At 34.9% G+C, this 27,157-nt stretch overlaps 1 protein-coding gene across 3 annotated transcripts; it reads left to right on the top strand.

Annotated features, from left to right (window-relative positions):
* Positions 1–377: 377 nt before the first annotated feature.
* LOC102743893 (OX-2 membrane glycoprotein-like) lies at positions 378–27,157 on the top strand. 3 transcript variants are annotated; one of them, XR_014138311.1, is made up of 7 exons: positions 378–867; positions 6,650–6,988; positions 7,678–7,977; positions 13,045–13,144; positions 14,821–14,911; positions 26,628–26,700; positions 26,873–27,157. XR_014138311.1 is itself a non-coding variant. In XM_081797159.1 (7 exons), exons 1-6 carry the CDS (start codon positions 804–806, stop codon positions 26,650–26,652), a joined length of 912 nt encoding a protein of 303 aa, XP_081653285.1. In that variant the 5' UTR covers positions 378–803; the 3' UTR covers positions 26,653–26,700; positions 26,873–27,157. The 3 variants fall into 3 exon arrangements, 2 of the variants coding, with proteins under 2 accessions (XP_081653285.1, XP_081653297.1); XM_081797159.1 differs by having other exon boundaries at positions 14,821–14,904; XM_081797171.1 differs by lacking the exons at positions 26,628–26,700; positions 26,873–27,157 and adding an exon at positions 11,193–11,253 and having other exon boundaries at positions 14,821–14,898.

Raw genomic sequence — 27,157 nt, 5'->3', positions numbered from 1 at the left:
ATTCTGGGGAACTTTGTATGAGCTTGTGTGCATAAAATGCCAATGGGCAAGTAAGTGACTATTGGAATTTAAAAGAGAAAAACACAAACAATGCACTAGGTAAAGAGTGCTTTCCTTCTATTTAAAGTGCTATGCAGGGGAGGAGATGAAAGTAATCTGTGCCTGTTCTTTTTTCAATTTTAATACATAAATAGTATTTAATTTGAAACTAATGATTTTTCAGAAAACTTATATTTTTAATTTCCTATTTCAGTTTGAGGAGATGATCATGGGGATTTCGATGCCAAAAGGAATGATTTTTAGAAACATAGCATGCCTCTGTGGAGAGCAATCTTTTCACTTGACCTCACTCATTGTGGGTAAATTAGTTTGAATTTTATTATGTACATAAATAACAGGACATGAAAGACTGGGAAAAGTTAATAACACTCTCAAAAGAAGAGCTAATTAAATTTTCTTGCAAGTTAGCTGGTAAGTTTTCAGAGCCTGTGTTTGAATCTGTGACAGCTACAGAGCTACCTGCACAATGTTGAAGAAATTACGTGCGTACAAGGGAGTCCACAAATGCTGCAAGATTAGGAGAGTTTTTCGTTTTCTGTTTTTTGTTTTAGGTTTAGGAAAGTTTTAATGGACTGAGCCAGTGGTTAATTAGTAACAGAGTTTGGTGAGAAATTTAAAAGATAATGCCATTTCACTTGATCTTAGCCAAAAGGCGGAGAAGCCATAAAGATAATGCCATTTCAGAACTAAGTCCAGTTAGAGAATAAAATACTCCATGTGTTAGTGAAGATTTTATAAATTTCATGGGTTTTCCACTCCATTTCATTCTCCAGCTCCTCATGCTTCCCATTTGGGTACAAGGATCAGGTTAACTCTTCACTTTTTCTTGCAAATGCTTTGTGGTTGGAAATCAATGGCAAATAAATACCAGGGTGGTCTTTTCACTTTTGTAAAATTACAGGAGCAGAGCATTATGTTCGAGTCTGCATGTTAATCACATAGTTATCCAAGTTGTTGGCAACTAGCAAACAGTTTAAGTTGAGCATATCTGAAACAATGACTTAGTAAACAGAGAATGAAAGAAAGGTAATAAGCAATGCTTCTGGAGTGAGCCCAAGTAGCTCACATTAGAGAGGCCACAGACCTGCTGGAAGCAAATGGGCTCTTTGCAAGTTAGTTAGCTAGCTAGTTACTTAGTTAGTGACTTCATTAATTTTGCAGTATTTCTTGCAGCCCATTTGTGTTTTAAGTTTGAATTTGACTTGTTTTGGTCACTATGAGGTTTTTCATTTTTACGTTGTTAAATCTGGTCATTGTTTCCTTTGTGGGTTTGCTTACCATTACAAACTAAGGTACTCCTGAGACATTATGGATTTAATAAATATTCAAGTCCTGATATTTTCTAGTCATTTAAAATTATTTGATTAAAGATATGTAATTCAATTCCATCTAAAATCTGTTGGGTTCATGGTAAGGGCAGTCACTAATGTTTTGTAGGAATTTAGTTGAGAAAATAAATCATGATTACTTCTAGTGAAGGAGTTTTTCTCGGGAGAAGTATCATTCGAATTCAATTAGATAATTCAATCAAAAGTTGAATGGGAGTGACACATGCTGTGGACAAAAGAAGCATGACAGGAAGAGGAAACCAGTATGTGTGAGTGTTACTTCTTAACTTACTTTAGCATCTAAAATACAAAATGGAGAAGGCTGGTTCTGACATCAGGTAACTCAGAATCTAGCGGGGGAGATGAGCATGTGGACAAATAATGATAAGGAGATGTGGCAAGCATAATATAGAAATTGTTACAGAAATAGTGATAGCTAATTTGTTACCATTTAGACTTTCATTAGGTATTACAGGTATCCCCCGCTTTCTGAAGGTTCCTATTACATCACTTCACTTTTATTAATGACCTACATTAGTACCTGTTTTTGCTAACCAAAAAAATTTGAAGAGGACTTTTGCTTTTACAAAAAAAAGCAAAAGCCTGACACTCCTGCCTGACCCACGACCTCAACTCAGACCCTGGGAAGCTCATCACAGTGCCAGTAGATCAGGCCTGTCATGCCGCTAAGCCCTAACCCTAACCCTAGGTTGGGTTCTGAGGGGTCAGTCCCCAGAACCTTTCTCCAAAGCCCCCAGGATTCGGGACACCTGAGCAATATCAAGGGACTCAGGCTGCCACCCAAAAGGAAACTGCGCCATTTGGAAATGCAGTTCTGTACTAATGTAGGTCCTTTGTAAAAGCAAAATGATGTAACTGCAACTTTCAGAAAGTAGGGAATATTCTTCACTTGAAGCCATTTGGATTTATGAAAGGTTTCACAGGAATACTCTATTTTCAGATAGCAAGGGAAACCTGTAGTGGGTCTTTCTTTGGGGGCAGGGTCTATACCACCCATGATCACTGAAATGTCTTGTCGAATATTCTTATTCCACACTCACAATACCCTGTAAGTCAGGTATCATTAAGGCCATTTTTCAGATGAAAAACCTGAGGCTTAGAAAAGTAAATGATTGCTTTAAAACCATACTTCTTGAAATTAGCAGAGATAAGACATCATCACAGATCTTTTGTTCACAAATGAAGTACTATTTGTACAACAAACATGCTATATGTATTTAAATATTCTCCAATGCTGTGTGCATAAATCAATGAATTTTTGAAAAATATTTGAAAAAATTTTGTTTATAATTTGAATATAAAAACCAAGAGAAGTGGATGAAAAACAGAACATAATATGAGTTAAGTGGAGTAAGGAAGATGAGGTTTTTTTTTTTTTTTTTTAACCTTTGCATTTAAGTAAGACAGACATACAGGAAAGTGTACAAACATAAGTATGCAGTCTGATTAATTTTCATGATTACACCAACATATCCAGTATAGATCAAGAACAAAATATTAACAGCATCCCAAATCCTTATTCATGCCCCTTTCCTTTCATTTCCTAAGAATGCCACTATCCAAATTTCTTACACCATAGATTCATTTTATCTGTTGTAAATGTAATCATTTAGCATTTATTCACTTGTATCTAGTTTCTTTGGCTCAACAACATATTGGTGAGTTTTATCCATATTGTTGAGAGTAGATGTAGTTTATTAAATCTCATTGCTGTATAATATTCCATTGTGTAAATACCATAACTTATTTATCAATTCCTTTGATTTGCATTTAGGTAATTTTTTGGTTTTGACTATTACAAATAGTGATTCTATGAACATTATTGTACATAAAGTGGAGTTAAGTGCTCCACTTAACTCATTTCTCTTAGATATATATCTAGGAGTAGATTTTTCTGATCATAGGATATGCTTATGTTCAGCTTTTGTTTTTATTAAATTATAGTTGATACACAATGCTACATTAATTTCAAGTGTAGAACATAGTGATTCAATAATTCTATGTGTTATACTATGCTCATCACAAGTGTAGCTACCATCTGTACCATAAATGCTATTACAGTACCATCAACTATAAGGCCAAAGGGTTTTTCATTTTACACTCTCATCAAAGTGTATATGAATTGTGTTTTCTACATATCTTCACTAAATTTGGTATTGTTTGTATTTCATGTTAGTCATTCTGGTGCATGTGTAGTCTGGGTTTTAATTCACATTTCTTTGATGACTGAAGAAGTTGAGCATCTTAAATATGTTTATTGGTCATTTAGACATTCTTTTTTATGATGTGCAATTCATGTATCTTGCTCAATTTTCTACAGAGTTGTCTGTCTTTGTCTTATTGATTTGTAGAATACAAGTCCTTAGTCATATATATGGATAACAAACATCTTCTCTTACTCTATGGGTTCTCTTTTTACTTCTGAATATGTATCATTTGATAGACTGCAGTTATTAAATATGAAAATAGACCTATCTATCACTTCTGATTTTTTTAATCATGTCATATTCCTAAAAAAAGGAATAAAGCATCAAATAACTGTTGATGTATGCCCTACTTAAGAAATTGTTGGCTACCCCAGCCAAGTAGATGTTCTATAATACTTTATTTTTGAAGTGATGTTCTATCTTTCAAATTTATTTTTTTAAGCATTTGAAATGGATTTTTGTCTCTAGTCTTAGATGGGAGTCAATATATAATTTTTTCCACATTGATATCTAATTTACACAGCATCATTTATTGGAAAGATAATCTTTTGCCCACACCTATGCACTGTCTATTCCATTTGTCATATATATCAGATGACCATATATGTGTGGGACCATTTCTGACTATTTCATTGTATTTCATCTATTTCCTTACCTTTGAATAAATATCACATTTTATTACTTTAGCTTTATATCTGGATAGTAAGTCTTCACTTTATTGCCTTGGGTTTTTTTAGAATCAGCTTATCAAATCCAGAATTAAAAAAAAAACCGCTTGAAATTTTATCAGATTTGCATGGAATCTAAAAGTTAGCTTGAAAAGAATTGACATCTTTATGGGTTTTTCTCTTAACTATGGTATGATATATCTTTCCACTTATTTAAGTCTTCTTTTTTTTTTTCAGATTTGTTTTTTAGATTTCAATAAAGAAGTCTTATATATCATTCAGTGGATTTATTCCTATGTATTTCTTTCTTTTTACCTGGGGAGGCTATTGTAAATGGCGTTTTCAATTTTTTTTCCATTTGCTTATTGAAGATATATAGAAATATAATTGATTTCTTAAAAAGATTTTATTTTTTTAAAACAGTTTTAGGCTTACAGAAAAACTGAGAAAATAGTACAGTGTTCCCATATTATTAACATCTTGCCCAGTTTTCCCTATTATTAACATCTTACATTAGTATGGTACGTTTGTTATAATTAATAAATTAAATTTGATATATTTTTCATAACTAAGGTCCACAGTTTATTCGTATTTCTTGATTTTTAACCTTTTTTTGTTTAAGAATCCCACCCCAGACACCACATTACATTTATTTGTCATGCCTCCTTAGGGTCCTCTTAACTATGACAGTTATCTCAGAATTTCCTTGTTTTTGATGACCTTGACTGTTTTCAGGGAATGATCAAGTATTTTGTAGAATTACCCTCTATCAGAATTTGTCTGATCTTTTTCTCATGGCTAGACTGCCCCTTATGGATTTGGGGGAGGAAGACCACAGAGGTAAAATGCCATTTTAATTACATCATATCAAGTGTACATAACTATCAACTCTTATGTCTACATAAGATACATTTATAATACAGTTAGATTTTCAGGTTTCAGTCTGCACTCCTTGGCATCCCCAAGCTCCTAAATAATTTTTTTAATTGTATATATTAAGGTTCACTTTATGTGCTGTAAGTCTCTATATGATTTGACAAATGCATAATGTCCTTTATCAGCCATTATAGTATCATACAGAACAGTTTCATTGCCCTGTAATATATTTGAGTGTGGCTTGGACACTTGCTTTGTCTCTTCAGACTGTTTTTATTCTTGGTTTTTAGCATGCATTATAATTTTTTTTGTTGAAATCTAGACATGATATATCAGATAATAAGAACCAAGGTAAGTAGAGCTTTAGCATGGGTTTTATGTTAATCTGGCAAGGAGTTGAGTTGTGTTTATTGTTTATTATAAGTCTTTGCATCAAGGGTTTCAAATTCATGTAGTTTTTTTGTTTTTGTCTCTTCTGCTGATTTTTAATTTTCCTAAGAACTCCTTGTTAATAAAAGTCCGAGACTTGCTGTAATCCAGTGTCATTTTATTAGATCTCTATTAATGTGGTGATGAAGAGTTAGGAAGGGAAGTATTTTAAAATCTTATGTTCAAATTTCGCTGTTTGGGTGGGCCTATGACCCTTGGCTGTGACCTTCACAAGTTTCCTTACTTTTTTCCTCCTCCTTTCCCACCTTAGATAAGACAGGAAAGCTAACAGGAACCAGAGTAGGGTCGTTGTCCTTCTACCTATGTAACATAAGGATCTGGTAAAGTCTTTTCCCTGGAGAGTAGGTTTGTTTTTGTTTTTGTTGTTGTTGTCGTTGTTGTTGTTTTTTAAAGATTTTATTTATTTATTTGAGAGAGAGAGAATGAGAGACAGAGAGCATGAGAGGGAGGAGGGTCAGAGGGAGAAGCAGACTCCCTGCCGAGCAGGGAGCCCGATGCGGGACTCAATCCCAGGACTCCAGGATCATGACCTGAGCCGAAGGCAGTCGCTTAACCAACTGAGCCACCCAGGCGCCCTGTTGTTGTTGTTTTTAATAGAAAATGGTTTGGGCTTGTTTTAATATGGTTACTTTCCCCTTCCTTTGTCAAAGATATGAGGTGATTTTTCTTGGTTCTTCACTATAAGAACCTGGAGGGGTTCATGCAAACCTATGGCCTGGAGCCCTGAGGATTTTGTCACCCTCAAGGTAATTCATACTCAACCTCCAGAAAGTCATCAAAATTACCATTACTTGTGTTGGTTAATATATGTTTCAATTTTTGTACTCAATAAATATTTATTGATTAGGTAGTATGTGCCAGAGACACTTTTAGAAACTACTAATCATTGGTGAAGAAGATAGGAAAGTTCATTTTCTGGTGGGAAAGAGACACATATAAAAAGATAATTATAAAACAGAGAGGAAGTGCTATGACAAGGGTAAGTCCAAGGTAGTATGAAAGTACATTTCTCTTAATTCATACTGGGTTTTATTTTCAGATTCTCCATACAGAATAAAATACAAAAATAACGAAACAGCTGTATTTGGAGAAAATGTGACCATCTTCTGCAATTTAACAACTCCAGCAGATGTTGTGCAAATTACCTGGCAGAAGATTCAAGGTTCTTTGCCACAAAATATTGGCACATATAGCAGTAGATATGGAGAAAAGATTCTTCCACCATACAGAGATCGGCTGCACTGTGAAGTCATCGAACCCAATTCCTCATTCATAACTATCCGTGAAGTAACATTTGAAGATGAAGCCTGCTATAAATGTCTATTTAATGTGTTCCCACACGGCAGCCATGGTGGACAAATCTGCCTTAACATTATAGGTATATAAATGTTTTATGTAGAGTCAAAATTTTGGGGATGTGGTCTTTCAAGGTTAAGGTCCAGACAAAGAATGTCAGAGAAGGAAAGATTACAATAGAGGCCACCCATGCTTTTGTTATACAGCAGAAAAAAAAAAAGGAAGCCAATGATAGTTACGTGACTTTCCCATTTTCACACAGTGCAGGACCAGACATAATATTTAGGTCTTCTGACCTCTCATCTAACTTTTACACTGCATTGATTTTAATCTGGCGGATAAAGTTCATGAATGGCATCAGAATTTTCAATGGGAAAGAGAGGAAAAGAAAAAGAGATAGTGGAGAAAATGAAAGAAGAAAGAAGACTTAGAGAATAAGAATTAACAAAATGTTGAGGGAATAGTTATAGTTAGTATCATAGTGTCCCCTCATTATTTTGCTGAAAATTTAAAGTATTGGAGGTTTATATAAGATAATTTTAAGGTTGAATGAAAGTGGAGATAATGAAGCATTTCTCTTAAATTGGAGTATAGTAGGTGTAAGAGATGGAATTGTGAGATTTTGCAAAATACGAGGAGAGGTGTCTGAAAGGGACATGCTTCAACATTTTGTCATCATATAAATATTTGGGGAAGTCTATCTTTAATACCTTAGAAATCAGGTATGACGTATATTTTATATTTAATTTTGTGTCTCCTTTTTTGTCTCAGCTGTATCTGAATTAAAAACTGAACTCCAGTCTAATCTTGACTCTGAAGATTTTCTTAGATTTATTTACTCAGCTGTGGGAAAACCTGTTCCTCAAATATCTCTTTTCCCATCACAAGTCTTGATTAATCCACCAAAGGAATACTTTGCTCAGAACCCAAATGGCACGGTGACTATCACTAAAATGTACAACATCTCCTTGGAGACTGTGAGGTCCCTAGGTCTCCAATATCTGACTGTGCGCATGGATCATCCTCTAAGGAATGAAGAAAAGATTGTTCCATTGTCAGTCAAACAAGAATGTAAGTAGAAGTAATAATCAACAAGGGGAAATGTTCTAAAAATTCATATCAGAAGTGTGTGTGTACTCATCTATTTTTAGAAATGTTAAGTCATTGTGATCCATACGCATGGTTAAAAGAATCAAGTAATGAAAACGTTCTCTAACCCAGTTCTGCTTCCAAAGGTAACTGTTCTTAAATGGCAAATTTTTAACTGGTCTCTCTTAATTGCTTTCCACTGAATTTCTTCCACAGTCAGTGAAGACCAGGTTCACTTATATCTCCTTCAACTTTTCCTCCTCCCAATATAGTTCCTTTCTTCCCAATACAGTTCTTTTGCTGATTACCTCTGCAACCTTCAACAATGTGGTTAAACTTATTTTTGTGTCATCCACCATAGAAAGTCTCTCTTAGCTGCCCATTTTTCCTCGCCTATCTTCCACCTAAGCTCTGTCAATTGTACCCTCTGTTTCAAAGCCATAGTTAAACAAGGTATGATTTTCTTTAAAAATTTAAGTAATAATTTAAATATATTTATGTTTCTGTATTTATATAATACAATTTCTTATAAAATTTAAATAATTGTTTTTATATTTCACCTAATCTTCCGACACTGGAGCATTTTCTGTAAATACTGGAATATTTGGGTTTTCATCTACCATCTTACTATTTGTTTTCTATTATTTGACCTGTTTTATGTCCCTTTCTGTCTCTTCCTGAATTCTTTTGGGTTATTTATTTCTGTTTCATTTACCTCCTCCATTAATTTGTTAACTATACATTTCTGAATAGTTTAAGTGGTTGACTTGGAGACTACAACATACATCTCTTGACTTATTAAAGCCAATATAATTTATTATTTTTACTACTTTTCAGATAATGCAATGAGCTTATATGAATTATCACTCTTGGTGCTGTCATTTTGTGCATTTCATTTCATTTATTCATTCATTTATTTATTTATTAATTTAAATTTTTGTTTGTTTGAATATAGTTGACACACAGTGTTTTATTAGTTTCTGGTGTATGTTTTGTTCATTTTAATTCTTTATATATATATATTTAAATGCCAAAATATATTATTGTTGTTATTCATAGTAATATTCTTCTAGATTTATCCTTTCTATTGTTTTTTATTTCTTTGTCTATGTTCAAACTTTTATTTTTCTTCTGCCTAAAGAATTCTCTTTAGTTTTTTCCTTAGTGAAGATGTATAGATGACCAATTCTTTTAATATTTTTGGTTGTAAAATGTTTTAGCTTTTGAAGTACATTTTTGTAGGATTTTTGATTCCAGTTTTGATAGTTATTTTATTTTTTTCATCACTTTGACAATGGTATTTTACTGGCTTCTGACTTTCATTATTACCTTTGAAAAGGTATATGTCAGTTTTATGGCTGGTCCTTTGAAAGGAATGTATCTCCCCTTCACCTCTACTGCTTTTAAGACTTTCTCCTTGTATTTATTTTACATTAGTTTTATTGTTTTGGTATCACGTTCTTTGTATTTATCTTGCTTGTATTTTCCTAAGCTGCTTGAGTCTGTGGGTTAATGTCCTTCATCACTTTTGGAAAATGTGTAAACTCAAGAAAATGGTGAGGATAACATTTCTCCATAATTTGTTACAATCATCCAAGAACCAAAAAGCATCACTAGCCATCAATGATATTGAATCACAAAGTTTGAATGAATGAAGGAGACATCACATCTTTTGGAAGTTTAACGGCTTTTCTACATAACCAGCTATGGGAATATTGGAATAAGTAGCCTAGTACGTAGTCTGGATGGGCTAACCATAACCTCATTAGTTATCTCATTAGTCTCTGAATTAAACAACCTATGGCCTAACCTAAATAAAGCACAAAAAATGACTATCACAAAATGAAACTACTATAAAGCATAATATACTCAGGCCAACATAAATTATTCTTCCATTGTTTTCAGCCTCCCCAGGTTAGCATGACCTGGTTCAAGTAGAGTCAACTCTGCTGTAGAATTAGAACAGTGGGCAATTTCCCTAGTGACTCTGTAGTGATGATAACAGGCCACAGGATCCATCCTATGGTCCGACAATGCTGTTTCATGTGATTAATAGTTTGCTTGTTACACCACTTTAGTTTAACCACCTTTCTGCCCACAGATCTTGTAGAGTATTCCTCCATTGTCTTTGATCATCCATTGTTATTGCTGAGAAGCCAAATGTCAATCAGATAATTGTAATAGTAAATATTAGTGTATCTTCTCTTTGATAATATGGTATTTTCTCTTTATCCTTAGAGTTCTGAAACTTCCTAGTGCTATTTTATCTTATTTTTAATACTTTAATGTAATTGCCATTTGGTGAGCTCACTCAATTTGAGACTCAAATCCTTCAACTCTGAATATTTTCTCATTTCTTTGAGAATTTTACACCTGTTCACTTAATTTATTCTCTTTTTATAAACTTCATTAAGTGGGCATTAAAACATTTCAATTGAGTTTTATTTTCTTCTTAAAAAATGTCTCTTTTTCTTTTCCTCATAATATCAGGGAGATTTTTAAAAATTATCTTTAAACTCTTTCATTCAATTTTCCCTTCTTTTGACAGATTTATAATTTTGAATTGCTTTTACAACTTAAGATTTAATTTTATAAATTAAAATTGATTTAATTTTTTTATACCCAATTTTCCTGCTTTATGAAAGTAATATCTTGTCAAATCTATCTGGGAATAATAATTTAGAAGTCCTGTTTCTTTAATTATCTCTTCCACCCTCCCCCCGGACTTACTACCACCATTATTTATTTATTTATTTATTTATTTATTTATTTATTTATAATTTTAAGAAGGCTCTATGCCTAATGTGGGGCTTGAACTCACAACCCTGAGATTAAGAGTCTACATGCTCTACTGACTGAGCCAGCCGGGTGCTCCCCATCATTTTAATTTTATGTTTCTTTTACTCGGTCTTTCTCACTTTGATTACAAGTTTTATTCAAAGTCTAGTGAGCTCTGACTGGAGGATTACAGAATCTTTATTTGGTTAATTGTATCTTGTAAAGAATGACTTCTGTTTGTAGAAAGCAGGCTGTTGCTTTCTACAGTTAGCCAGGAGACTCCAAAAGCCAGAATGTAGAGGCCTGTACTCTGGGCCTATGACTCCCTACCTTAGTTATTTCCAGGATATTCATTAAATTACTTAACTGCCCCTTTCTTCTCTCTCTCTCTCTCTCTTTTTTTTTTTTTTTGGCTGAAGATTACGCACACCTGCCTCTCCAGAATTGTGATTTCAGATACGGAAGTGGGTGCTTTCGACTGTAAGTTTCATTCTGTGATTCACCCCTCCTTCTTTTGCCATCTGAGTTCTAATGCTCTCCAGGTTCTGCAGGGCTGTCTCTGCAGGTGTAAGCTGCTTTTTGCATACATGAGCTTGCAGCTTCTCATCCTACACCTTCATAAGCCTTTCCTCTATCCACTTTACAACTTTTGTAAATTTGTTGAAATCTCTTGCCAAAGAAGATCATTCTCCTGTTTGTTGTTTTTCATTTAATCAATTTATTTTTGTTACTATAATTTTAATGAAGTCTTAAGAAGGAGTAGAGGTAAATATTTTTGTTATGTGTATTTCTTGAAACTGAGGTTAATCAGCTTCTTTTTTCCTGGAAAATTTCCCCAAATCATGAGATTGGAATATGCCCATTGAATAGCATATATATCTCCCATCAATCTATTGGCTGGATTATTATATTAATTTCACTTCTCACTGAGCTACAAATGTCTGTAAAGGAGTAACTTATCAATTTAGAAGAGAATTCTTCCTTGCTTAGCTTTGCAACAAATATTAGGGATATAAATTCCTGATTCTATTGAAATCTTCTATAGAGCTTTTATTCCCATGCTTTATTATTGCTGATTTCAGGGCTCTGTTCACATTTTAGGCCCATTCAGCCTCCTTTGCCCATTTTGAATGAGTTATGTAGTATCTCATTGAAAAAGAACATAGTTAAAACTAAAAACTGAGACAAAGTGATGTCTGAACAGTCAAAAATAAATAGCACAAAGTTTCTCACATGGATTTTCCTAATAGTATCAGGGAAGAAGAAATTGCTAGCAAGAATTTCTCTTCAATGATAATGAAAAATTGAAAGCAGCAAATTAAAAAGAAGTAAGAGGTTACAATGAACAGAAAAATGACCTCAATCAGAAAGAGGACCCCACAATCTTCCAGAAGCAGACCTAAGAATACGAAATGCACAATAATTCATACCATTTTAATGTAAGTGCAGATTTCTTTGAGGTCCATCCACAAAGTATATAGGTTCATTTTTATATCTAAGAACTAGCAGAAATACTCATGATGACCTTTGGTTAAACTTATGTTGCAATGAAAAATGTAAATTATATTCAGAAGGCTACATAGAAAGAAGTGGATTTGTAATACAATTTAGGAACACCATGGTCAAAATAGCTACTATGAAGTGTTGATACTTAAAATTTCATACTCTGTTTTTTTCATAAGACTGCAGGCTCTAGAATCGACAGAACTGAACTTGCTTCCCAATTTTGCCACTTAATCACTATGTATCTTTGGACCATTTTCTTAATGTCTCAGAGCCTCTGTTTTCCCATCTGAACCTAATAATCTTACTCACTTAGTTGATGTAAATAATCCTTACAAAATGCTTATCACATTGCTTAACACATTAATCTTAAATACTGATTATTATCATTATAAATTTGTTTTCTGAGGTTTTTGCAGATTCTTTGAAAATTCCATTTTAGTAATTGAGTACTATTTCATTATGACTGCATTATATTTTTCTTTAAACATCTTCTTTTGTCGAATATTTGGGTGGTCTGATCTTTTTTCCTTCTTCTTGAGTGTCGTAAAATGGTATTAAATATCATCTGTCTTCAATTTGAATATACATTAGTATATTCTTTTATAAAATTGATTATGGCAAATAATCTCATAATATCAATTTGAATGTCAATGAAGCAATGGCAAATCAAGAGAGTATTGCAGATACAAAGTGCCAAAATGACAGTACAATGTACGGAAATTAAGCATAGTCACAAAGAACATGTTTCTGGTTTGTGTCTTTCAGGTACTTCTGGTTCTTCTTTTTGGTTGCGTACAGTTGGTCCACTCATAATTTTGTTATGTATTTCATTGATCATTGTCCATCTTGTCCGGAGAAAGAAAAAGTAAGTTGCATTATTACTTCTCTATGATAGGGAAGGTGGGTAAGACAGGGCTAGTTTTAAATATGAAAAAAAGACATTTCAAGGGCTTTGGCAAAATTCGTCATGGAAAGAATGATGATGGAAAACTCTTTTCCATTTACTTAGTAATTCTTGCAGTCAAGAGTTTATCCCTGGTCAAATGATATCCTACTTGGGATTGTATAAAGGTAGACTGTTAGTCATTTATGCTGATGGTAAATTGAGCTTAAAAATCTTCCTTTAGAACAAATTTTGAAGGAGAGAGCATATGAACTTCAGACTATTGGTGGGAGGGTCCACTGACTGCGGAACAAAGCTGAGATTGGAGGCTTGAGATAAATCTACCTCACAAAGCCACAGTAGGATGAAAGTGGACTAATATATTAAAATATCTTTTAATTACAGGACTAATATATTAAAATATCTTTTTATTTATTCAACAAATACTTCTTGAGTGCCTATATATTGCTATGCATTATTCTCAGTGAGGGCAAAAGAAGCACAACTAAAACAGGCAAGTTTTAGAAGTGTATGTCTCAGTAGGGAGAGGTGGTCAATGAAAATTTACATAGAAACAAGAGAACACCGGGTGGTGATATGCACTATTTAAAAAATAAAGCAGAATGATGTAATTGAAAGAGACTATGGGACTAGTTTATATTGAGTGGTCTCTCTGAGAAGCTGACATTTAAATTGGGAAACCTGAGTAAGAAAAGAGTTTTGAGTGACATTCTCGAGAAGAGCATTCCAGACAAAAAAGGAAGAGTTATTGTAGGTCCTGAGGTGGGAGTGAGCTGGGTGTGTCCCAAGACAAAATGAGGTCAGTGTGCATAGAGCAATGATTTAGAAATAGAGATGGGGTTTAGAACAGGTAAGGCCCTCAGGCCTTGAAAGGTGTTTGGGATTTTTACTACTTGCAAAACCAATCTATTGAAGTATTTAAAACAAGGGGACACAAGGATCAGATTTACATTTAAAAAGATCTCTCTCACTGGAATGTGGACAAAGTTTCTTAGAATTCAAGGATGAATGCAAGGAGGTTTTTAAAGAGGTGATTGCCAGAGTCAAGATGGGAGTCAACAGTGGTCTGGAGTAGGGTGGTAGCACTGGGAATTGAGGAATTAGGGAGAGGTTTAGGATGACAAGATTTGCAGCTGGATAGATGTGGATAGAGGGGAAATGGGGGGAAATTATCTTGATGATTCTAAACATTTCGGCATAGATTGAATAAACCTTTTATAAATGGCGAAAAATTCAAGGAAGAACAAATTTTGAGGGAGGATCAAGAGTTCTGTTTTGAACATGTTAATTTTTAAATGCCTATTTGAGATCCAAGAGAATATGTCAATTATGTACGAATCTGGAATTTACAGAGCAGATGAGACCAGAGGTACAAATTTGGGAGTGTAGTGGGTATCAACAGGACAAATCATAAGTTAACAACTCTCACTATTATAGCGTAGAAATAACCTTCAAGTTCTGTTAATGGAGTATTTTTATGCTGAATTAAGCATTGAAAAGATATTTTGATCAATCTCTAAAGAGATCTTAATCTTCCAATTTTTTATTCATAGAATACTCTTATAATCTATTGCCATTAGGGGGAGTGTTTGGGCTTTCTTCATCTTATGGATCTATCAATGTCATCACACCTATAGGTCAGAGAACGCGCTTAAAACCACACCCCAGCTCAGACAGCCTGATGTGGAATCCTTAGTGAGCCACTCTCTTCCTGCACACAGGTAATTGGTAGGTGTGTGATTTTTGCTGTCATTGTGCATACTTCAAATTTAAGACTTAACCTTCCATATTAAATCATCCATTCGGTAGCAGCAATTACCATTTTAAAAATAAATGGAACCATATATTTGTTTATATAATCCAGTTTCATGAACTAGTGGGTTCAAGTGAAATGGTATTAATATTAATGACTGAATGTTTCTATTCATTCCCTGATTCAGGACCCCTAGTTGAACGACTGCTTTGATTTGCTTTTTTTTTTTTTTTTTTTTGAGTATTAATAAGTATGAACATGTCTTCATATATTTCTTAGCCATTCAGGCTTCCCTTTCTGTGAAGTTCTTATCTATATCTTCATGTAATTTCTGATTGGTCGTCTGTATTTGCAGAAATTCTTTATATTCTAGATTCTTTATGTACTAGATAGTGATTACTTTTCCCTATTTAGTACCACACTACTAAATTTTTCAGTTATATCATTAAAAGAGCAGAAATCTTTGATGCTTTAATGTTGTTAAATCCATCAATTTTTTCACCTAACACTTTGAGTTTGGGGACCTATTTAAGAAGTCATCATTCACGTAAGTTCACAAAAATGTAATCACATTTACTAGCTTCATATTTTTCTATTTCATATTTAGGTCTTTTAACCTTTGTACATAATGTAGGAATGACATATATTTTTAATTTTCATCATGTAACGAGCCAGATTTCCTAACATCACTTATATACAATCCGTCCTTTTCCTTACTGATGAGCTCTGTTTTTAGCTCTCTCAGGTAGAGAGTTTTGTTCCATTGTTGAATTTTTTGTTTCTTCATGATTGCGTATAGTTTTTATTATTATGGTCTTTTGTTCTGTTGAAATGTGGTAGGGAGAGATCCCTTTTTGTGTTTTTTAAAGATGTATCTATTCAGGGATACACACACACACACACCGTGAAAAAAGTTTATTTCATTAAAAAATATAGCTGGAATTTTGGTTAGTCTTACACTGAATTGATAGATTAATTTAATTTAGAGAGCATTGATATCTTTACAGTGTAATTTACTCCACCCATAAATATGCTATTCATTTATTCAAGTCTTTCTGAATGTCTTTTAGGAAAGTTTTAAAATTTTCTCTCTGTAGGTTTTGTGTAATTTTTGCTAAATTAATTCCTCAGTACTTTTAATTTGTTCACTATGATGAATGGTATCTTATTTTTTTTTTTTAAGAATTTATTTATTTGAGAGAGAGCGAACATGAGAGAAAGAGATCACGCAGGGTAGAGGGGCAGAGGGAGAATCAGACTCCTCGCTGAGCAGGGAGCCAGATACCGGACTCGATTCCGGGACCCTGGGATCATGATCTGAGCCTAAGGCAGCCGCTTAACCAACTGAGCCACCCAGGTGCCTCCGGTATCTTATTTTTTTTTAATGAAAATTTCTAACTGGTTATTAATGATTTAGGAACCGTTCTGGATTTTTTAGGCTAACCTATATTTGGAAACCTTGCTAAACTCTTTATTAGTTAAAAGTTTTTCTGTTTATCTAAAAGTTTTCTATGTAGATAATCATCTCTTGTGCACTCAATGACATTTTTGCTTCTTCCTTTCTATTCTTTATACCTCTTTTTTATATTAAATAACACCAGTTACCTTTGTCTTGCTTTTCTGAAATTAAAGACTGTTTTAAATTTCTCAAGTATGGTATTTGCTGCAGTGTTTGGCTATTAATCATATTATCAATCTCAAGAAACTTTTTAATATTTCTATTTTCTGTCATTTTATTATATATAGACTTTGAATTTAAGAAGTAATTTTGTATCTGTTAATATAGTCATATCAATTTTCCATAGTAGTCCATTAATATGATAAATTGCGTTGAGAGATATCTAGTGTTAAACCATTCTGGGAGTATTTTTTTGCTTATATTTATAAATAAAACAGGACAATAATTCTAATTTTTTTAAATTATCTTTCCCTGGCTTTGAAATAAAATTTTCAAATTAAGGTTTTGAAATTGACAGTAGCCTCAGAGAAAGAACTTAATCTTTTAATAGTTCTCCATTTAGAAGCATGTATATAAGATGGCTATTTCTATTCCTTCACAATTATCTGGGTCTGTGGGGTTTTGATTTCAGCTTAATTGCTTTCAAAGTGACTGGCTTATTAAATTATGAATTTTTATGCCGATTTTTATTATTCTTTTCCTAATTTTAAATGATTTTTTATTTTATTGTAGTAAGAACATTTAGCATGAGATCTACACTCCTAACAAAATTTTTAAGCATACAATATAGTATTGTTGATTATAGGTACAATGTTGTACAGCAGATCTCTAGAACTTACTCACAGTGCTTAACTTATGCCTATTGGTTAGTAGCTCTCCATTTCTCCCTTTCCCCAGCCCCTGGCAACTACTGCTTACTCTTTGATTCTATGAATTTGATTATTTTAGAGCCTTCACATAAGTGGAATCATGAAGCATTTGTCTTTCTATGGCTGGCTTGTCTCACTTAGCATAATGTCCTTGAGCTTCACCAATATTATTGTCACCTATTGCAGAATTGCCTTCTTTTTGAGGCTGAGTAGTATTCTTTTGCATGTATATATCACATTTTCTTTATCCATTCATCTGTAGATCAACATTTAGGTTGTTCCCACATCTTGGCTATTGTGCATAGTGCTGCAATGAACACATGAAAGTACTAATAGCTCCTTGAGCTTCTGATTTCAATTCTTTTACATAAATATCCAGAAGTGGGATTGCATCATATATAGTTCTATTTTTAATTTTTAAAGAAATCTCCATATTGTTTTCCACAGTGGCTGTACCATTTTGCATCCCCACCAATAGCGCACAAGGGTTCCTATTTCTCCACATACTCACCGACATGTGTTGTCTTCTGTTTCTTGTTTTATTTGTTTTGTTTTGTTTCTTTCTAGTTATTAACAAGTTTTTTTTTTTAATTGAAGTACAGGTGACATACAATATTATGTATTAGTTCAGGTGTACAACATGGTGACTTGATAATTCTATATATTACATATGCTCACCACAATACTAGTAGCTACCTTCTGTTATAAAGTTGTTACCATATTATTGATTATTCCCTATACTGTACTTTTCACCCCTGTGACTTAATTATTTTATAACTGGAAGTTTGTACCTCTTAATTCCCTTCACCTGAATTTGCCCATTCCCCCACCACCTTCCCCTTGGGTAACTATCAGTTTGTTCTCTGTATTTATAAATCTTTCTGTTTTTTGTTGGTTGGTTGGTATGTTGGTTTGTTTTGTTTGTTAGATTCCACATATAACTGAAGTCACATGGTATTTTTCTTTCTCTGTCTGACTTACGTCACTTAGCATAATATCCTCTAGGTCCATCCATGTTGTGAATGGCAAGATTTCATTCTTTTTTATTTTTTATGGCTGAGTAATATTCCATTATATATATATATATATATATATGAATGGATATAGAAGATGTGATTGATATCTATAGCTATATGAATATAGATATATATATCTCATTTAACAATAGTAATTCAGAGACATGCTAAAATTAGTCCATAAATCTCCTTCATGGATAACCCAGGTGCTTTTCAAAATGCCGCCCCTGTGCTGGGTCTCAGAGTGATATAGTGTGCTGGCCCTTTAAGAGTCCCAATTTCTGTATCCCTCTGGCTCTCCCCAAAGGAAGCTCCACCAATTTTCAAAGCTCCTAGAATTAAGTCCTGCTGATTTTCTTTCTTTCTTTTTTTTTTTTTTAAAGATTTTATTTATTTATTTGACAGAGAGAGAGACAGCGAGAGCAGGAACACAAGCAGGGGGAGCAGGAGAGGGAGAAGCAGGCTTCCCGCTGAGCAGGGAGCCCGATGCGGGGCTCGATCCCAGACCCCGGGATCATGACCTGAGCAGAAGGCAGACGCTTAACGACTGAGCCACCCAGGTGCCCCAAGTCCTGCTGATTTTCAAAGCCAGATGTTAGTGTTGCAGGATTGCAGGGCTCTTGTCTCACGGAGTGGAAGAATGAATCTCATGGACACAAAAGGGTAAAGTGAAGCTACGAAGTGAAGGTGAGAGCAGAAAGGAAAGAAAAAAGCTCTCTAGAGTGAAAGGGTCCTGAATGGGTTGCCACTGAGGGCTTTTAGTGGCAGTCTTTTATTGAAACTGACTGGGAAGCTTGTGGCCTTGAGAGTCTTGTGCTGTCTTGGTTTGTCCCCTTATCTCTTGTTCTTCTTTTTTTTAACTTTTTTAAGAGAGAGAGCCAGAGAGCACAAGTGGGGGAAACAGTAGAGGGAGTGGGAGAAGCAGGGTCCCTGCTGAGCAGGGAGCCCAATGCGGAACTCGATCCCAGGACCCTGGGATCATGACCTGAGCTGAAGGCAGCCGTTTAACAGACTGAGCCACCCAGATGCCCCACCTTATCTCTTGTTCTGCTCTGTCTCAGTGTCTCCACTTGCCAGGAATAGTTCCAGAGCCTAGTCAAGGGAATCAGGGGCCTCCTATCTCCCCAGGCTATACCTTCACCCCTTCCCTACTCAAGAGACAGGACCTGTGGGCAGAAAGAGCTATACTGGGATTATGAGCAGTGACTGATTGCCTACTTTTTAATTCATGGGGGTTAGGGATGGAGCAAGTCTCAGAGGAATCTGAAAAGCCTTGCTTTTCAGGACCTTGAAGGGCCAGCTGCTGCCAAGATAAGGTTACTTTTAAACATGATCTCACTGATATGCAGACCTTAAGAAACAAGGTAGAAGATCATAGGGGAAGAGAGGAAAAGTTGAGACAACGAAACCAGAGAGGGAGACAAACCATAAGAGACTTTTAATGTCAGGAAACAAACTGAGGGTTGCCAGAGGGGAAGGGGATAGGGGGATAGGGTGGCTGAGGGACAGACATTGGGGAGGGTATGTGTTGTGGTGGGTGTTGTGTAAGACTGATGAATCACAGACCTGTACCCCTGAAACAAATAATACATTATATGTTAATCAAAAAAATAATGAAATAATAAAATAAAATACAATAAAAAACATTAAGTCACTAAGGCAGCCAGGAGTTCCTTGAGGAAGGTCACACTTCGCGTGTTTCAGGTGTCTATCAGTGAGCTGCGAGCTGTAAGGCAATTTTAATTTCAGCTGCATTTCTTTTGCCTTTGTTTCCCCCATCATTATGAGGCTTCATCTTCCCTTCCCTGTATCAGAGCCCCCGGGGTGTCTGATGTGGGGCTTGATCCCCTTGCTCCTCGGGGATGACCTCCGCACTTGTGAAATCCCTTCTGCTTGTAGGTCACCATGCTGGAAGTTTGGTTCCTAGCTGCACCTCTGCCCTTCCTACCCTTTTCAATGGGACTTCCGTTTATATCTTTATTTGTGAGAAATCTGTCCTGCCAGTCTCACCAGGCTTGTTTTCAGAGTGAGTTGCGTCACATGTAGTTGTTGCCTTAGTGTGTCAGTGGGAGGAGATGAACTCAGAATCCTCCTACTCTGCCCTGTCTTGTTTTCTTGATAACAGCCATCCCAGCATGTGTCAGGTAATATCTCATTGTGGTATTGATTTGCATTCCCCTGATGATTAATGACATTGAGCACTTCTTCACATACTTGTTAGCCGTTTAGATCTTCTTTGGAGAAATATCTGTTTAAATCCTTAGCCTATTTTTTTAGTTGGGTTATTAGTTTCCTTTTGCTACTGAGTTGCAGGAGTTCTTTATATGCTTTGGAGATTAACCTCTTTTTTTTCCCCCCAACTGAGGCTTAATTCTGCCACTAACTAGCTTTTTTTTTTTTAATTTAAATTCAATTAATTTACATTTACAATGATACATTTAATGTATTATTTGTTTCAGGGGTACAGGTCTGTGATTCATCAGTCATATAATACCCAGTGTTCATTACATCACATGCCCTCCTCAATGTCTATCACCCAGTTATCCCATCTCCCCACCCCTCTCTCCTCCAGCAACCCTCAGTTGTTTCCTGAGATTAAGAGTCTCTTATGATTTGTCTTCCTTTCTGGTTTCATCTTGTTTCATACCTTCCTCTCTTCCCCTATGATCCTCTGCCTTGTTTCTCACATTCCACATATCAGTGAGATCATATGATAATTGTTTTTCTCTGATTGACTTATTTCGCTTAGCATAATACCCTCTAGTTCCATCCACGTTGTTGCAAATGGCAAGATTTCATTTTTTTGATGGCTGCATAATATTCCATTGTATATATGCACCACATCGTCTTTATCCATTCATCTGCCCATGGACATCTGAACTCTTTCCATAGTTTGGCTATTGTGGACATTGCTGCTATAAACATGGGGTGCAGGTGCTCCTTTGGTTCACTACAGTTGTGTCCTTGGGGTAAATACCCAGTAGTACAATTGCTGGGTCCTACAGTAGCTCTATTTTCAACTTTTTGAGGAACCCCCATACTGTTTTCCAGAGGTGGCTACACCAGCTTGCATTCCCACCAATAGCATAGGAGGGTTCCCCTTGGAGATGAACCTCTTGTCATTTAGATTATTTGAAACTTTTTTCCAGAGTTCGTTATCTTTTATCACTAGCACTGATTAATTTAAAAACATACCTGGAAACATGCCCTCAATAAAATGAAAACCAGTTTTAGAAACTCATTAGGCCAGATGATGTGACAGTGAGAGAAGTAGGATGCAGAGGCTCAGGGCTACGAACCATCAGCAAGGGACTGGAGGACCACAAACACTTCAGGCTTGAGTTAAGACCTTTCAGATTCATGTGGAGAAGAATGAACCCTGAAAGCCACCAAAAGTTGTTGCCTACCCTAGAGCTACTTGCCGGTGAATCTGAGTAATCATTTCCTGTTCCATAGCTCGAATACATACAAATAGGTTACAGTCTTAGATGCATTAATAACAGTGAGAAACCAATATCGGCATGCTTGTGATGAATTATGTCTCCTAAGGACTCCTGAAAGTATTTCTGCCCATTCCGTAGCCTGCCCTTTCAGTCTGTTGTTTCCTTTGCCATGCAGTAGCTTTTTAGCTTCATAGAGTCCCATTTGTCTATTTGTGGTTTTGGTTGTCTGTACTTTTGTTTTCATAGCCATGAAATCATTGCCAAGACCAACCTCACGAAACTTTTTCCCCATGTGTTCTAGGAGTTTTATAGTTTCAGGTTTTACATTTAAGTCTTTAATCTATTTTGAGTTGATTTTTCTGGTGTTGTGAAGGAAGGGTCCAGGTTCATGCTTTTGAATGTGGATATTTAGTTTTCCCAACATCATTCATTCAAGAGATGATCCTACCTCCATTGTGTGTTCTTGACACCCTTGTAAAAATTGGTTGCCACAAATGCGTGGATTTATTCCTGAGTTCTCTAATCTATTCCCTAGGTCCATATGTCTGTCATTATGCCAGTTCTGCTCTGTTTTGATTACTGTACCTTTGTATTATATTTTGAAATCAGGAAGTATGGTGCCTCCAGCTTCATTTTTCTTTCTCAAGATTGATTTAACTATTCATGGTTTTTTGTGTCCCATGTGAATTATAGAATTGTGTGTGTGTGTGTTTTTAAAATTTCTGTCAAAAAACGCTATGGGAATTTTGATAAGGATTGCATAAAACACCCAACTCTAGTCCTTAAGGAGCTAGAAAAAGAAGAAAAAACTGATCTCAAAGTTAGCAGAAGGAAGTAACAAAAATTTGAGCAGGAAAAAACAAAAATAATAGAAAAAATTAACAAAACGGAGAGCTGGTTTTCTGAAAAGGTAAACAAAATTGATAAACCATCAGCTAAACTAAGAAAAAAAGAGTGAAGACTCAAATAAATAAAATCAGAAATGAAAGAAGAGACTGATGCCATATAAATAAAAAGGGTCATAAGACACTATTATGAAAAATTATACACTAACAGCCTGGGTAACCTAGAAGAAACGGATAAATTCCTAGAAACATCTAACCTCCCATGATTAAATCATAAAGTAGAAAGCCTGGATAGACCTCTAACTAGTATGGAGAGTAAATCAGAAATCAAAAAACTTTCAACAGAGAAAAGGCCAGGACTATATGGCTTCACTAGTGAATTCTACCAAACATTTAAACAAGAATTAATGCCAATGCTTCTCAAACGCCTTCAAAAAAATTGAAGAGGAGGGAGGACTTCCAAACTCATTTTTTGAAGCCCACACTACCTTGACATCACAGCCAAAGACGTCACAAGTAAAATAGCCAGCCAATATTCCGACAAATATAGATGCAAAAATCTTCAACAAAATACTAGCAAACTGAATCCAACAGCATATTAAAAGGCTCATACAGGATGACCAAGTAGTATTAATCCCTGGGACGCAGGGATAATTCAACATCTGAAAATTAATGTGATACACCATATTAACACAATAAAGAATAAAAATCACACAATCATCTAAATACATGTAGAAAAAGCATTTGAAAAAATTCTAAACACTTTCATGATAAAAACTTTGAACAAACTAGGTATAGAAAGAAGGAAAGTATCTCAACATAATAAATGTCATATAAGAAAAACCCATAGCTAACAACCCACTCAGTGGTAAAACACTGTAAGCTTGACTTCAATAATCAGGAACAAAGCATGAATGCTCCCTCTTGCCACTTTTGTTTAACATAATACTGGAAGTCCTAGCCACAGATTTAGTGGAGGAAAAACAAAAAACAAAACAAAAGAAAAGGCAGGGAAATCAGTAAGGAAGACCTAAAGTGTCCCTGCTTGCAGATGCCATGATCTTATATGTAGAAAATCCCAAAGACTCCATAAAAAACTTTTAGAACAAATAAGCAAATTCAGTAAAATTGCAGAATACAAAATCAACATACAAAAATCGGTTGTGTTTCTACACGCTAATAATGAACTGTCCGAAATGGAAATTAGGAAAAACAATTCCATTTACAATAACACAAGAAGGAATAAAATACTTAGGAATAAACCTAACAAAGGAGGTGAAAGACTTGCATACTGATATAAAATGTTAATGAGGGGCACCTGGCTGGCTCAGTAGGTAGACCATGTGACTCTTGATGTTGGGGTCATAAGTTTGTGTTCAAATTGGGTGTAGAGATTACTAAAAATAAATAAACTTAAAAAAAATCAATGAAGGAAATTAGAGAAAACACAGCAAATGGAACAATATCCTATAGTCATGTATTGGAAGACTTAATATTGTTAAGGTGTCAGTCTTTAAATTTTTATGACCAACTTGTCATTTTCAGAATTTTATCCACTTTGTGTTTTCAAATTGATATGAATGTTCATAATATTGTCTTATTTTTTTCTATTTGTTATGTCAGTTCTACTTCTCATATTTCATTTTATATTGTTTCTTTTTTTCTAATTTTCTTAGTAATTTTCTAGATGGGGGGAAGGTCAGAGGGAGAGGGAGAGAGAAAATCTTAAGCAGGCTCCACACCCAGCGCAGAGCCCCACACAGGGCTTGATCTCACCACCCTGAGATCATGACCTCAGCCGAAATCAACAGTCAGACGCTTAACCAACTGAACCACCCAGGCACCCCAATTCTCTTAGTAATTTTTACCATAGGTTTGTTTAATTAATTTCTAGAAAAAGCTCTTTTTATAGTCATTCAATTTTGTTCCTTTTTATTGATTTTTGCCTTTAGTTTTATCTACACTTTTTATTTCATTGACTTCACTGCTTCTTTTGCTCAACATTGGTATATGATAAGTATAGTTAAGATGATAAATTAGCTCTAACTGCTTCTTTAGATTTATCCAAGAATTGTAAATGTCATCTTTCCCTTGTTTGCCAAATGTTAAATTATGTAAGCACATTTTTTCTTTTCCAAAGACTTTTTAAAGTAATGTTTATGCTTCATAATGGCAGGGATTTTTCCCCTCCCTTGTTCACTCTTCTGTGTCCTAGGTTTCTATCTTTTGTGTTTTTAACCTATTTGTATATGTTGTAGTAACTGATATAATAGGACGTCTTTTCCATTTTATTTTTAACTTTCATATCATTTTAGTTATATTCTTTTTTCTCCCATGCTGTTATGAAGTTAAATATTCTTTTGTTACTATTCTTCTGATGTTCTTTCCTAACTTACTAAGGACAATACTTCTCTTTATTTTATAATGTCAATTTCTTTCTTTTTTTAAAAAAGATTTTATTTATTTATTTGACAGAGAGAGACACAGTGAGACAGGGAACACAAGCAGGGGGAATGGGAGAGGGAGAAGCAGACTTCCTGCCAAGCAGGGAGCCCGATGCGGGGCTCGATCCCAGGACCCTGGGATCATGACCTGAGCCGAAGGCAGACGCTTAACGACTGAGCCACCCAGGTGCCCCTATAATGTCAATTTCTTAAAAATGTATATCTTGCCAAAATTCTCACTTACCTCTCATATCTCGTTTCCTCCTTCCATGTAGGTTTTATAATTTGGGGGATCTTGCTTTTTGGGACAATTATAAATTTTGATGAATTATTTATTCCTTCTATATATCTTTCCAAGTTGCATCCTCCCGGAGTAATGTTCCTTTTTCTTAGAATACTCTTGAAAGTGTTTTCATGGAGAGTTTGGATAGAATAAATTTTATGAGAATTATATCCTTTACAGAAATCTTTTTTTATCCTATAATTGTATAATATTTTGTTTATAAAATCTGGAACAGAGTCTTTGAGTAGATTTTAAAAATTTAGGTCCAGCAAAATATCTGACACTTGGGGAAAAAAAAAGAATAGAGAAAGATTAAAAATAAAGCAAAAGGAAAAGACATATCTGGCAAAAATAAAAAATAATCTAACAGAATGGTCTACACAGGTTCACAAAAAGCCACGTATAAGAATGTTTATAGCACCACTATTAAAAATAACCCTAAACTGGAAAACAGATTTCCATTAACAGTAGCACAGAGAAATAAATGTGGTGTACAGTATATACAGAATGGATAGTCTACAACAGAGAGAATGAACGAATCACAACTATATGCAGTCACAAGGAAGAATTCTTCAAGCCTACTGCTGAGTGAAAGAACCCAGATACAAATGAGGACGTCGTCTCTGATGCCATTTATATGAAGTGTACCAACAGGCAAGCCTAGTCTAGGAGGTTAAAAGTAGGACAGTGGGGCAGGGGCGGGGCGGGGGGGGGGTGGTAGTGACAGGCTCTGGAAAGCTGGGAATGTGCAGTTTTTGATGTGCTTCTGCTATGACATCGAGTTGTATACTTGTGATGTTTGCATGCTCCTCTACAAAATGATACATTTGATGAAAAAATAAAAAAAAATTAAATATACCTGTGTAGCAATGTTTATAAGAGACGACGTGGAATTCAAAGTTAGTTTTCTTCAATATGAAAATTAACTCATTGTCTTCTTGCACCTGGCACTGCCTTATGACATTTAAGGTCACTTTGATCCTCTTTCCTTTGTGTGTCTCTCTTCACTTTTGAAGTTTTTTAGAATTTTCTCCTTGATTTTCTTAATTTGATCTTCTTGATGTCACTATACTATGTCTATAAGTTGATTTTCTTTTACGTATCCTGTTTGGCAGCCCATGAGTCATTTAATCCTTTGATTATGTGTGGTCATGTTTCTGTTTATGTGGAAAGGTCCAGTCATTATAATTACAGCTCTCTGGTTTACGGTCCACGGATCCTTAACTAAAAGCTCTTTCCCAGCACCTTGTCAGAGGGTGGTGGTAAGAAAACAGGAAGATTTCAGGAGATGAATAATTCAATGATCTGTTTACCTCTTTCTCTCTCTCTAAGAGCCAACAACTCTGGAACTTGTTAAAATAAGAAGAATCTTCCTCGCCAAACAAGTGGAAGGAAACTCCTCCATGTAAGAAGACAAATAAACCAACCAACCAGTCACTCTGAAAGGAGAGATCATTACAGAATTGATTGCTTGAATACAAAATTTGATTCTGGATAAAAATAAATGTGCATTTGTTTTTAAAAAGCGTCTGTTGGTTAAATTCAGCCTCAAAACATTTTTTTTTTTATTTTCATAGGTGACATCTGGAGAAACTGAATAACATTTCTCAAAATTCTTCATTTCTGACATGCCTGTGTGGAATTGTGTAAAATTTCTGGACGTGAGAGAATCCATCTTGATGCTCCATTTTCCTTTCCAACTAATGAGCTCTTGAACTGAGCCAGAAGCGACAACAGTTTTACAAACAGTTAAATTTCAACACAGCAGCTGGCATTCAGGTCATACGAAGACAGTATAGGCAGTTAACACATACTAGGGACAGCTTAACTGGACAGCAACAATAAAGCAATAGTTATCAGAA

The sequence above is a fragment of the Leptonychotes weddellii genome, chromosome 1, assembly GCF_054177405.1.
Source record: "Leptonychotes weddellii isolate Sample4059 chromosome 1, ASM5417740v2, whole genome shotgun sequence".
Classification (NCBI taxonomy): Eukaryota; Metazoa; Chordata; class Mammalia; order Carnivora; family Phocidae; genus Leptonychotes; species Leptonychotes weddellii.
The sequence above is the reverse complement of the archived record's forward strand: the minus strand, read 5'-3'. Positions and strand labels throughout refer to the sequence as shown.